We start from the raw sequence: 13,438 nt of genomic DNA, 5'->3' as shown, positions 1-13,438 counted from the left end.
TGAGTTATAGAAAGGTTAAGGTATAAGAAATATGTGAAATATAAGAAATATGTGAAATATGTAAATGCCAGCCTGGGTTTTTTGAATTCAAAACTCATGCTCTTAGCTACTACAGATTCATGCCGTTAGAGCAGACTGGGGTTGCCTGGAATCCACAGGCATCAAATGATCCATGGTGGACTTCAGGCATCTGTAGACCTCCTGAAATTATTTATAGTACTATTTTGTATGTGACTTTTTTTTTCTGGGGAGGTCAATAGGTTTTGGCATATTCTCAAGGGGATTCATGACACCCCAAAAAGCTTAACAAAGAACATCTGGGAATGATCAGCCCTAGTTAGTATGTAGGATCTGGCCTTATATGGCACAACATGTTTGAATTTTTCTAAACACACTACATCTGTGGATTGTTTTTGGAGGCCCAGGTTTTACCTAATCCATATTTTTACCAGATTCATGAATAGCTTCAACAAACCCTAAAGACCTCTGGGCTAGAACTGCTGTGTCTTTTGCTCCTGAACTGCCCCTGTCCCTCATGATTTATGCCAAAGCAATTAGCATTTCATGTCCTATAGTTCCCAGATCACCCTCTGACCACTCCTGTTCCCAGGTTCCCCCATCCCCTGGGGTGACAGCTCCCTAGACAGCCTTGTCAAAGCAGGCTTCATTTACCCTTTACTCCCCACCCCCACAGGATGTGAGGTCAGGGCAGCATCCTGCTGACTTCCAAAACCCTATTCCTCACCTTGGCTAAACTCACTACATTCCTAGGTTTCAACCTGAACAATACTGTCACACTTTCACTAAAAAACAAGATATTGGCTCATGCCTTCTTCTTGGTGGCTATGCCATCTGTAGAGACACATTGGCCTCCCAGATCCTTGACTTTCTTATCTCTTCTGACTTCTCTTCCCTCCCCTTTAGCAATTCACTCCCAGGTCTACACCTAGGACTTTGACATCTCCCCAAATTGCTCAATCTCTAAACATTTCAAAGACTCGCTACCCACCAAAAAATCCTCTTCCTCTATTCTTTCTGGAGCTCCTTTCTCAGGCATCATCATGTGGCTGCCCCCTTAAGGCCACATCACAGTTCATCTTCTTGTTTTTAGTCCTCATCCCAAATAAATTTTGATTTTTGAACTCTAGTTTTTGAACTTTCAAGTAAATTAAGATTTTTCAGATGTTCAACTATCTTATCTAAAACTGAAGAATTCTGCATTAAGATTCACTTCCATAACTCTAAGGCAATGTTCTCTTCTCAAACAATAACGGTTTTTACTGAGTTTAATGAACTTAGAAACACAGGGATGAGGATAATGTGCTTTAGGAAGATATTAACACATAAGGACTGAGACACAAGGCTGAATTGAAAATATGGTGAAGCCCTGAAACAACCTGGGAATGAATTTGGCTCAGAAGCCTCCTTTTAGAGAACCACTACCTGGTTTCAGGTAATAGCAAAGGTAATTTTAGCCCGCAGCCACCCTGAAGCCTTGGATATCACCTTCTTTATGCAATTAGAGGCTTCTTTCCATGATTCTGCTGCTGGATTTTTTGGTGCTTTTTCTAAGGAAAAAGCCTTTAGTTCCCATTTAGTAAAGGAAGACTGACCAAGATACCATTGACTCTGTTTTAGAGTAGTATTGCAATCACTCCTAATACAGGGCCTGGGCTATAGTAGACACTCATTAAATATCTGTTTGAATGAACTATGTTACCATTAACTGTGTTGACATTGTCAACTGTTTTTGTCAGTGTTGTGTTAACTACTGATAGAAGCAAATGGTGTAATTAAGAGGGTTTTGGAATCAGTCAGGCCCAAGTTGAAATTCCCACTCTGTGATTTAATTAATGGTGTGATCATAGACAACATAGTCTCTGTGAGTGTCAGCTTTCTGAGATAGTGTATGTAAAGCTCTTAGTACAGTGTCTAGCACTCAGTAAACATTTAAGAAGTGTTCCCTAGTGTTTAATTATGCAACTATACTGATGCTATCTTCTGCTTCTCCTTTCAAGTTGGGGACTCGCTTCATTATAGAAGCCATGGAGGCAGCAGGGCACTCGATCAGTACTCTTTTCCTGTGTGGAGGCCTCAGCAAGAATCCCCTTTTTGTGCAAATGCATGCGGACGTTACTGGTAAGTCTGGGAAGGAGGAGACAAGGTCATTTTTGGCTTGGCAGCAAATGGGCATGGCCCAGTTCTGGGTGAGGTGAGATTAGGAGGATATATGTGGTATGCTAGATTATTAAAATAACCCCGAAGTCTTTATATTCAGGATGGAGAAAATGACTTCTATGTATATCCAACCATTGAATAATGGTGAGAAATAACACAAGAGAAGTTGGCCAGGACTAGATCTTAATTCAAGCGTTTACACAACAGTTTTGAGTACCTCTTCTGATCCACATATTGTGGAGGATATTGAAGATATGAACATGAATAAAGATATTGAAGATATGAACATGCTCCCCACCACCCAGGAACTCAGGGTCTATTGAGGAAGGGAAACAGCAAACAGGCATATTAAAGGTAGTATGGCAAAAGCTCAGAGTGAGAAAAGTACAGGGTATCATGGAAACATAGTGAGGCACCTCGTCTGGTTTGGGACCTAATGGCAGCTCAGGGCATGTGGTCTGGAAGAAGTGATAAGAAAGCTGTCTTGAAGAAAGAATGCAGAGACTGGATGCTGTAGGATCTGTGGGTCTGGTTGCAGACTGAATTTGAGCCCTAAGACCCTGCAATCCTGTGATTCCTTCTCAGCTCATCAGAATCAGGGATCATAATAGAGGTGCAGAGAATCACAAATAATGGGCTGAGCTCTTTCTGATATCAGCAGATAGTGGAGGAGAAGGATCCTTATCAGAGCCCCTAGAACCCAAGGAAGGGGCCCCATTGGCAGGAGGCTTTCTCCAGGAGGTCTTCCAGGAGGACGAGGAGGCATCAGGTCCAGAGAGACAGAGGTCCAGGCCCCTTTTACTCCTTGCCCCTCTAGTGTCTCCTGGGGACTGGTGTTCTCTCCCAGGACCCATCCCTGGGTGGACAGGTACCACCAGGGCAGGGCAAGATGAGGGAAAGTAGGAGAGGATTGTACCCGTCCCGTAGTCCCAACTGCAGCCTGATAAGAGCCCACTTGATCCTACCTACATTTATCATGATCCTTTCTTATCTGTCATCCCCTACTTTCTTACCTCTGACTTCTGAGCAGGTCAAAGTCCCTGCCCCATTATATCCTTGTTCCCCCTCCAAGCCACGCAGATTCCTGCACATGAGAGCCTTGTCTAACACGATGGATGTAATTGATCTCTGCACATCATGAGATGAAACTAAGTAAGTCATTTATTCCCAGCCTAGAGATAAGCAGACTGAGGCACAAGTCTGAGGACAGTAAGAAAAGCATACGGTCTAAGGGCAGAAATATTGGGATGTGAAATATAGAAAGTATTACCATTAACCAAGCCCCTACTATGTGTCAGTGTGAATCACGCTGTGGACACTTAATCCTCCCATGCCACCAAAGGGTAGAAATTGGTGCCCCCATCTTACAGACAAGGAAGCTGATTGGTGGGTAGGTGAATTAAATCGGCTATCTAAAGTCAAACAGGCAGTACGGGGCAGGACCAATATTGTAACCGTGGTGTGTCTGGGCCCACCGTCCCTTTATATTGTACTGCTGACCCAGGTTTCTCGACTTTTCTGCCAAGTTTATAACCGTTTGATGATGACCCCTCTTTCCTGAGGTGTCCAAAACCCTACAGAAGTGGGCCCTTCAAAGCAGAAGGAGGAAAGACATAAAAAGAGCCCAGATTGCCTTATAATTGCCCTCAGGAGAAAAACCATAACATTTTATCTAAAAATCAGTTGACTGGTTCAGATAACTTTCAAGCTTAAAATTTCATCTGTGACATTCCAATTTCTAGCCTTCTTTTTTTTTTTTTTTTTTTTTGTATTTTTTGGTAGAGACAGAGTTTCACCGTATTGGCCAGGCTGGTCTTGAACTCCTGACCTCAAGTGATCCACCCGCCTTGGCCTCCCAAAGTGCTGGGATTACAGGCGTGAGATACCGTGCCCAGCCCCAATTTCCAGCCTTCTGATAGCCAAAAAGCTTCCTATCTGGATGCAAGAGGAAAGATGAAAATCAGCTTTGGACAACATAGTACTCTAGAAAATGGGAAACAGGGCCTCCCAGAGCAGAACAGCTAGCTGTGAGTGACCCCGGTACTGACTCGGCACTGCAGCCCTGGACTTTGTGAAAATGGGTCATCTTCCAGGCCCTACATCGCTGGGCTGACTCAGAAGCACGGGCGGGGGGGAGGGGGGGGTTGTGGGGAGTGCAGCGGCTTCACAGAAAGTTCTGCTTTGGAGACTGTTCTCCTCTAGGCTGTTGAATGAAAAGGCTGTTAATCGTTATTTGGATTCCGATTGAAACTGGACCTTTTGTCTCTAACTATGGACCAGTTACAGTTCCAGACAAAGGGACCTTTTCTTTAGCCTGGAATTCCTCTGCCTTTGGGAGCCTGTGACTGACAAGTGATGGCAAAGTGCATCTGCCTTTGAATGCTTTGGGTTCTGCTAAACTCATTAATGCATCAGATAAAATAGTTCACATTCCAGCCAAAGCCGCCCTCTTCCTCTCCTTCACCCAGCACTCAGAGAAAAGAACACATTTGCATTTGTCCCTGTAAAAGGCACGTACACAAGCAGCCAGTATAGAGGTAGTGTCATTGGTGCCTTTAAACATTGTATTGCTCTAGTTTTCCTACAGAGACAGAGTTAGGGAGGACTGTTGACCTGGAACATGATTCTCAGAAATGCATGTGAAAAACACATTGGAATTTGGGAGATTTTTTTGGAGATAGCGTGGAACAGTGGAAGAAGCAGATCAGCTCTGTGACTTTGGGCAAGTTACTTTACCTCTCTGAGTCTCAGTTCCCTCTTCTGAAACAAACAAACAAACAAAATTTTCATCTCCCTCATGTAGATCACTGCTGAGGAATAAATGCTCGCAAGTTTGTGAGCATCAAACTCTGTGCCTAGACCAAGTAGGTGATCAGTAAATGTTAGTTCTCTTGTTCCATCTAGGAAGCCCCATGCCAAAAAGAAATTTGAGGGGAAAATAAAGCAATTTATTATTTTGAAAGTGAATCTTTGCCATGTTGAGAACAGCCTGCTCTGTACAAGCAGGGAGAGCAGGGCTTTGCCAGCTTGGGGAATGTTGTCTACATGAGGAGGAAGAACCTCCTTGTACCCCGGTCATTTGGTTAACTGTGGTTTCAAGAAATACTTGGTATGTACTAAGTAATTGTAAGTTTGCCCCACTGACTTGGGACTAAATGTTCCTTCTTCTAAGTTTTATTTTTTAGTACTGGTAGTTTCAGTAGGGGTTTCCCTCTTCTGGTCTTACTCATTATTTTAATTATTTGATCTTTCATTTATTCACTCAAAAGCATTCTCTGAGCACACCAGCGCGCCAAGCCCTGAGGTTGGCACAGGGATGCTAAGAAGAACAGTCATGTCCATCCAAGAGGTTCTTTATAAAACACAGAAAAAGTGCCCTTGGTCTTATGACCAATATCCAGAGTGAGTAGAGTGGGGAACCAGAGGATAAGATGTGTCAGTGTCAGTCAGGTCCAGGCAGAGAACAGATACACCCTCCAATTAGGTTAACTGGAGGGAAGTTGAATAAAGAGTCAGTGTACAGAACTGTGGGCAGGGTGCTGGAAGCCCAGACAACCAAGAAGTACCTTAGGATACTAACAGCGTTTCCACCCCTGGGCTTGAAAGGGTGAGGGTAGGGAGCAGGCAATCTGAGCCTGGTGGGATGTGTGAAGAGGGCAGCCCAGCAGAAGCTTAGTCAAGGATGTACCCAGAGGGCAGGAGCCCACAGCTGTGATCCCCACTGGCCAGTCTCCCAGGCACAGAGTAGGTGGAGGGAGGAAGGGAAGAGGTCGGATTGGTCTTAGAGGCAAATGGAAGCAGTGGGTTGATTTCACCCTGGGTAACAGGTGTGAGGAGAGACTTCAGAAGTAAGGTAAACTTTAAGAATAACAACTAATGCTAATTTAGTGCTTTCTCTAAGCCAGGCACCATTTCAAGAGCCTTATTATAATAACAATTTTAGTTCTCACAGCAGCTCTGAAATAGGTGGAATTTGAACCCCATTTTTCAGATGAGAAAGCTGAGGCACAGAAAGGTTAGGTAACTTGCCTAGGATCACACACCTAAGTCAGTGGGGAAGCCAGGATTCAAACTCTGGCAGTCTGGGTTCAGAGCACTTTGGGCAGCAACTTGAGAGCTAATAGGGGATTCACCAGGTTCACTTAGGTCTCTGGTTCGCAAGGGGAGGGGCCTGTGAGTAGTTCCTCCCTGCTCACAACTCGAGGAGCTTTTGGCAGGGTAGGAAGGCCTGGGAAGTAAATGGTGTTTGGAGGCACTGTCTTCAAAAACTCCCCAGGTCCATAGGGTAGGCTGGGTGGTCACAGTCACACACCCATCTGTACCATTCCTCGGATTCTTCAAAGGCTTGTAGCGCTCTCTCCTGCTGGGGTCAGCACAGCCCTTCAGTGTCGCCTGGCATCTGTCCTTCCCCTCTGGATGGTTAATGGGAACCTTTACTGTCCCTTCTCTACTTACCCAGTTTTTAGCCCAGGTCTAGTACATGCAGAGAGGCTTCACTTGCCGTCCACCTGAATTCTAACAGTAGCAGCCATCATTTCTCCAGGGCTTACTGTAGGCCAGGAAATGTGCTAAGCACCAACTATGTGCCCTCTCATTAAGCCTCACAACACACCTGTGTGGTACATCTTATGATCATTCCCATTTTGCATTTGGGGAAACCAAGGCTAAAAGAGTGTAAGTGACTTGCTGGACACAGAGCTAGTGGAACCAGGAAACAAACTCAGGTCTGAGCTTCTCCCAGCATTCCCACCCGACACCACGTTGGCAGTGCCTTAAGCCCCGGCCCAGATGAGGGCTGGTATTTCTAAATTCTCTGGGGTGTCTGTGGGAATTTGGTCCCCTGCCCTCTTTCTCTGGGTAGCTGGAGGAAAGAACTGAGTGGGGAGGTAATGGGATGTAGAGAGAGTGCCTCAGGAAAATCTCAGACAAGATAGGAAAAGAAATTTAAGCTTTGGGAAAATAACTCTTACGGCTTGACTACAAGAAGGTTTTACACCACAAGGGTACCTCTGTAAAGTTTGCTGCCATCTCCGGATTAGCAGACCAATCTATACATTATAGACCTAAGAATCCTAAATTATTTCTATTAATCTTAAACCTACCATGAACCCTCAACCTCTGGGAGTTAGCATACGGAGGGCTCCTCCCTGCCTGGTGGACCCCTGCTCACCCTTCAGATGCCTGTTTAAGCCTCGTCTCCACTGTGATCTGTGATGACCACTACCCCAGAAATGTGTTCCCTCATCATTCAGTCACTCACCATGTGCTAGATACTGGTCTAATACCAGGGATTCAGCAGTAGACAAAACAGGGTCCCTCCCCTCATGTAGCTTAAGTTCTTGCAGGGGAGACAGACGTTAAACAAGTAAGTAAAATACAATGTTGGAATGAAGCAAAATACAATGTTGGGATGAAGCAGTTAAGGGGGTAAGAAATATTGAGGGAAGTTGTAATTTTAAATCTGATGGCCAGGGAATGCTCAGTAGGAAGGTGATGTTTGCAGAAACACTTGAAGGAGGGGCCGGCAGTTAGCATGTGGGCATCGAGGAGGAAGTGTTCCAGACAGGGAACAGCATGGGTTAGGGCCCCGAAGCACACTCAGGAAGCAGCAAGGAGGCCAGGACTATGTGGCTGGAAGGAGAGAAGGAGGATATCAGAGGGGGAGAAGTGGGGCCAGATCTGGGAGGGAGGGCCCCTTGTCAGCCACTGTAAGGACTGTGGCATGTACCCTGAGAGAGGGGAGAAGCCCCTGGAGGGATGAATCATACCCTGTCTTGCTACCTCCTTCCCTTAGCACATCTCAGTTAAAGAACCATCCCCCTGGTTGGAGAGAGACTAGCCTTCCTCTCTGTCATCCATCTCTTTCTGAAACCTGAATAGCAGGGCACAGTGCGATTCATCTCAGTATTCCCTAGGCCAGCAAAGCACTTAATAAATATCTCTGGATCTGAACTTGAATCAAATGGCAGGTAGCAGCTTGCAGAAGCCTGAAAAACCTGGGCACTGAGGTCTCATGAGTTGATATATATGGTGTTGGCTCCCTTGGGCCCTTGGCTACTGCACCAGCAGGCACAGGCAGTGAAATCTTTTAGAACCAAATAATCCCAAGGAACAAGGAAGGGAGGACTGTGGGGAGTCAGGAGGGGGGCTGCTGCTGCCTGATGTCAGGTGTTTTTGCCACTGTGGCTGCTTGCTGGCTCCTCATACTCCCCTGGCTCTGCTCCCTAACCAAGGTGTGGCCTTGTCCTGCGCAGGCATGCCTGTGGTCCTGTCGCAAGAGGTGGAGTCTGTTCTTGTGGGTGCTGCTATTCTGGGTGCCTGTGCCTCAGGGGATTTCGCTTCTGTACAGGTATGTGAAGACCAGGGGGTGGGCTGTGGCTCCTCCCCTGTCTGAGGCCAACCTTCCTCTTGACAGCAGCTCGCATTTTACAAAACACACACAGGATATAATTAAGAAATGATAGGTTCCAGCCAGGGAAAGCACAAACACTTCTAGCCTCAGACATATTTATTGCAGTTTTCATTTGACTTGGCCTCAGCTCGTGTTGGTCGTTCTGTTTTTCAGTTGTTTTTGTTTTTTATTTCTTCTTTAAAATACCTTTTAAATTATTCCTTTTAAATTTCCCCTTGACCACTTTTCTTTGAGCACATGAAACAGGTAAGCCTCAAAACCTCAGTTTTTCGTGTGTATTTCAGATTTTTAAAAGCTTATGGCAATCCCACCATTTTCCAAATACCTTTAAGGCCTCTATCAACAAGAGATACAAATGACAATGTTAGTATTAAATAAAAAAGGAATTAAAAGGGAAAATAAGGAACAAAGATATAGGAAGAAGGAAACAATTTGGTGGCTGTGATTAAACACATAATTTGGCTCTGAGCTTCCTGGCAGCCAAGACAAAAAAGAACACATGATAAATTGCATAATTCTTATTTTCAAAAAGAGGAAACATACTAGTTTCTGGTGAGAGGCAGAACTTTCCCTCCTACCAAATTGCGAAAGACTCTGCACACATGGGGCTTTGTGGAGAGGTTCTGAGTGCTGAAATAATACAAGATAAAGAACGAATGTGATGTGGAGGCTAGGAGCGTACAGGCTCTGGCATTAGACCACCTGGGCTCAAATCCTGTCTTGACTACCTGCCAGCTCTTGTGGCCTAAACACTCTTCTCTGTACCTCCACTTCTTTATCTGTAATAGTAATTAACAGTACATCGTGAGTTCTTTCTGTGTATCAAGCATGCTCATTTAGTCCCTGCAACAACTCTATTATCACCATTTTATGGTTGAGGAACCTGAGGCATAAAGAAGTTAAATAACAGCCTAAATGAAACGGCTAGTAAATGCCAGAATCAAGAAGTCTAGCTCCCACTTCTCAACTGAACGTTCAAGAGATATTTGTTCAGCTAAGCAGCAGAGTGTCCAAATGACTTGCTCATGGTCTCAAGGTTAGGACTACAATAGCCAGGTAGCTAGTAGCTCCGTAATTAGAGTTTCATTTATTGTGAACCTCTTAATGTGCCAGACACTGTGCTAGGTGCTTTTTGTATAATCTTCCTAATACCTATAACAATGCTTCATGAACCACAGAGATTGGGCAATAGAGATCCAGAAAGCTTACAAAACTTAAGGGTACACTGTTAGGAACAGACAGATTTAAAACTGTGATGTTGTTTGTACTGCATTTTGGAAAATGTGGTACAGTACACACTATCCAAGCCTCTGAAACTAATGACTGTGAAATCTCCCTCACAAGGAATTAAATCCACTCATGAATTCTTGTGGGTTCTCAGTGAATCTTTAAACAAAGATGGTATAGTTTAATTCTTGACTTTTTCTGGATAGTCTCGTCCTGTCTCAAAAATAGCACATGGAGATATTTGTTGTCGAAATATCAGTAAATGGTCAATTATTATTTTAGTGTATCAGTGTAGGAGATGTTCTCACAATTAGGTATCTTGCACTTCCTGTGACAAATTATAAAAGTTAAAACGGGAGGGATGCTTACTAAGGTTCTGCAGAGGTTGCCCTGTGTTGTGAACTGAGTATTTGTATTCCTGCAAAATTTGCTCTGACCCTCAATGTGATGGTATATGGAGGTGGGTCTTTGGGAGATAATTAGGATTAGATGAAACCATGAAGGCAGGAGCCTAGTCTCATGGGTTATGAAGGTCTGATGGGCCCTTATACAAAGACACCAGAGAGCTTCCTTATTCTCTCTGCCATGTGAAGACACAGCAAGAAGTCCATTTCTACAGGCCAGAAGAGGGCTCACACTAGACCCTGACCTTGCTGGCACCCTGATCTCAGACTTTGAGCCTCCAGAACTGTGAGAACACAGATTTCTGTTGTTTAAGTACCCAGTCTATGGCATTTCGTTATAGTAGCCTGAGATAAGACACCTCATTTAATCTTGACAGTCATCCTGCTTGCAGGATGCATGTTTTTATCCTTCCGTGATAGGAAACCAAGTTTCAGAGATGTTTGAAGTAATTTGTCCAAGGCTACACAGAAAGGGTAGAAGCAGAATTGAAATGAAGGTCTCTCTGGGTCTATATCTTATCCTGATTGTCATTCTTTTTCTAATGTGTTCGATTGTTTTTTCTTTAAAAATATTTTCTGACTTCTTAAGTGTTCAGTGGTGTATTTTCTGAAAAGAAACGCCATAGGTCACAAATCAGGAGATAGTCTGTAGCTCAAACAGAGAATAGCATGTCAAGATGAGGCTGCTATACCAGGTGCTTCATACCATGACTTATGGCTTCATTGATATCTTATTCAAAACTGGGATCTCCAGCTCTAAAGGAATTCTATTTACATCTTCCCCTAACTGGAAGCTGAGCTTAACTCCACACTGACATCTTGGCTACGTGAGATTTGCTGTTAGTCTTCTGGAACAGAATCTAAGATATGGTAGATCAGATTTGGAACTGATGACTTGAGTAGCAGCTGCAAGGCTCACAGCGTTGTAAAGACAAGCTCATGTCTCCTATTCAACCCAAGGATGAGTGTGCCTGTCCTGATCGTTTTCAGGAGACACAATCTAGTAAAGGGAGCCCCCAGCTGAGAGAGGCCTGAGGTTTTATCTGTCGTCACTTACCTGACAGAATCCCCATAGTCTGGAGTTCTGTGCTTGCTTTACTATCCTCAGACAATGTCATTTGTTCTCTCTGGGTACTTGTTTTATTTGTCTGTTTTATGTATTTTTTTTTTAATGTTTAAATAAGAATTGCCACCCATATGGGACTATTGAGATAAAGAGCCTTTGAAGGTTCCAGTGACCTCTCAGGTGTAATCAATGTCATTAGAATGATAAAATGTTTGGAACTGCTTTGAAAATGAAAATGTATGTAGACTTAGCATCATTTGCTCCACTCCAAAGAAGAGGGGCTGACCTTTGTGCCTCAGGTCTGGGGACCAGCTCCAGATTCTGGCAAGGTCAGGCAAAACTGAATTGCTTTCTTTCTGTGATTCATATTTTCAACCTGAACTTCAACACAGTCTTTTCTTTGAACTTCAGAGACCCTGGCTTGGTTTGCAGGGTGCCTGCCTTTCCTTTCTTCAGAAAGTTGAGCAATTCCTGCCAGCACCTCAACTGTTCCAGCAAGTCAGATGTTTTGTCTTCTCATGGACCACACATCTGGTGGTTAGATGGAGGATTTCACTTCTTATCTAGATAGGCCGATTTTGGTAGACTCAGCCAGAGTCACCTCCTTCAGATGCTGGGAAGGCTGGGGAGAATCCAGAGGACCCAGACAATAGAGGTAGGGAAAAGTTTTATATGCTTGAGGAGACAAGGTTTCCGAATTTCATAGGCCCCTGAATGGATGATTTTCAGCCAGGGGTGGAGTCCTATACCTTTCTTGGGTGATATCAATGGATCCACAGCTGTAGATTTTGCTTGTAGCTATTGTAGACTCTGTGTATGTCAATTCTGGGAGAATTTTATCAGGGAAAGGGAGACTGGATGGAATTTTCTGGTGAGGCCTTAATGAAAGATTGGCCAACAACAAGATCTATTGATATTGCAAATTTTGAAACATGCTGACAATTCCTAGCTTCCTTGTTCTGTTCTTTTATCCATTCAGATTCTCCTTCTCTTAGTTTGTCTCCGTCTCTCTTCCCCTGTCCTTTCCTGCTTTCTCTCCCTTTAGACATCTAAAGTCTTCTTACTATTTCTTTGTCAAATTCGGATCTCACAAAGGAGACTGATACACCCATTCGTTCATTCTAAAGAACACAATGACTAATGCTATCTTAAAGAACTGTCCCTCTTTAGAAAGGGTGTTTTCCTTTTAGTAGTTTTCAAAACTGTGTCTTTACTGAAGAGTACAATCTCCTTGAGGACAAATATTCTCGAAGGCAAATCATGATCACCTTTATATCTGCAGTGTAATGAATAATATGGAATCAAGCCACAGATATGCTGCTCTTACGGTAAAAGTTTAGCTATTGAATAGGTGGGAGGGGACACAAAGAAGGCAGTCCACTTCCCCTCCCTTTACCCTTAGGAATGTGGAATCCCTGTAGTCTTGACCTCTGTGACCTTTCTACTTGATCCCTCCCCCATCATCAGTAGAGTACAAAATGATCCTCTATAATTCTGAATATCTTGGAAAACAAATAATTATAATTAGAAGCTGAGAGTGTTCCATAACACTTCTCTAGGCTCCCAGGTCCTGGAAAATCAACAAACTGGAAAAAAACTAAGTTTATGAAATATCACTATGCTTACACTTTCTAAACACAGACAGTTAAAAGATTCTAAGAAATACAAGGACAAATAAATAAAACAAGAAGCAGTTTCAAGTCATTGTGAGAGAAAACCCAATCAAATGGCAAAGAGACAGCAACATGAAATGACCCTCCACTTTCTGTTTCCTTTAGGCCCCCTGCAGATGTCATTAACTTTCTGTAATTTCTTATCTTCAGGGGCAGTTTTTATTCAAGTCTTTTTAGACAAAACAAGCTTTAATTCCAGCAGTGCTATTTGTCTTGAACCACTACCCCTCACCCTTGAAAAGAAGGAGTGGAGGAAGCATCTGAAGCAAAAATCAGTAAAAGGAGACAGTGACAAGAGATCAAAATGCATTCAGCAGTCAGTTTAAGGGGAGTACCAGTGTAAAGAAAATAAGCCCTTGGAATCAGCCAATTAATCACAGACCTTCCTTCCTCCCACTGTGTGAGCGTTGCCACCCCTGTAAATCACTGACTCCATGCACTCCCACCATCAACTTTCCCTGTCACGTTCCAGACAGAC

The 13,438-nt window shown here is 43.8% G+C and overlaps 2 protein-coding genes across 32 annotated transcripts in view; both read left to right on the top strand.

Annotated features, from left to right (window-relative positions):
* The window catches only part of HOOK1 (hook microtubule tethering protein 1), a 301,302-nt gene that overhangs the window by 80,255 nt on the left and 207,609 nt on the right, over positions 1–13,438 (top strand). The window lies entirely within an intron of this gene.
* The window catches only part of FGGY (FGGY carbohydrate kinase domain containing), a 486,889-nt gene that overhangs the window by 388,644 nt on the left and 84,807 nt on the right, over positions 1–13,438 (top strand). For 24 of the 31 annotated variants that reach the window (XM_077988455.1, XM_077988427.1, XM_077988493.1 and 21 more), the window contains 2 exons: positions 2,019–2,139; positions 8,433–8,527. The exons of 3 other annotated variants lie outside the window; for them this stretch is intronic. In XM_077988455.1, coding sequence (XP_077844581.1) covers positions 2,019–2,139; positions 8,433–8,527 — 216 coding nt within the window. The remainder of the gene's footprint in view (positions 1–2,018; positions 2,140–8,432; positions 8,528–13,438) is intronic. 4 more of the 31 variants (XM_077988468.1, XM_015140794.3, XM_077988464.1 and 1 more) reach the window with 1 other exon arrangement.

The sequence above is a fragment of the Macaca mulatta genome, chromosome 1 (assembly GCF_049350105.2).
Source record: "Macaca mulatta isolate MMU2019108-1 chromosome 1, T2T-MMU8v2.0, whole genome shotgun sequence".
Taxonomy (NCBI): domain Eukaryota; kingdom Metazoa; phylum Chordata; class Mammalia; order Primates; family Cercopithecidae; genus Macaca; species Macaca mulatta.
This window is presented reverse-complemented; position numbering and strand designations above follow the sequence as displayed.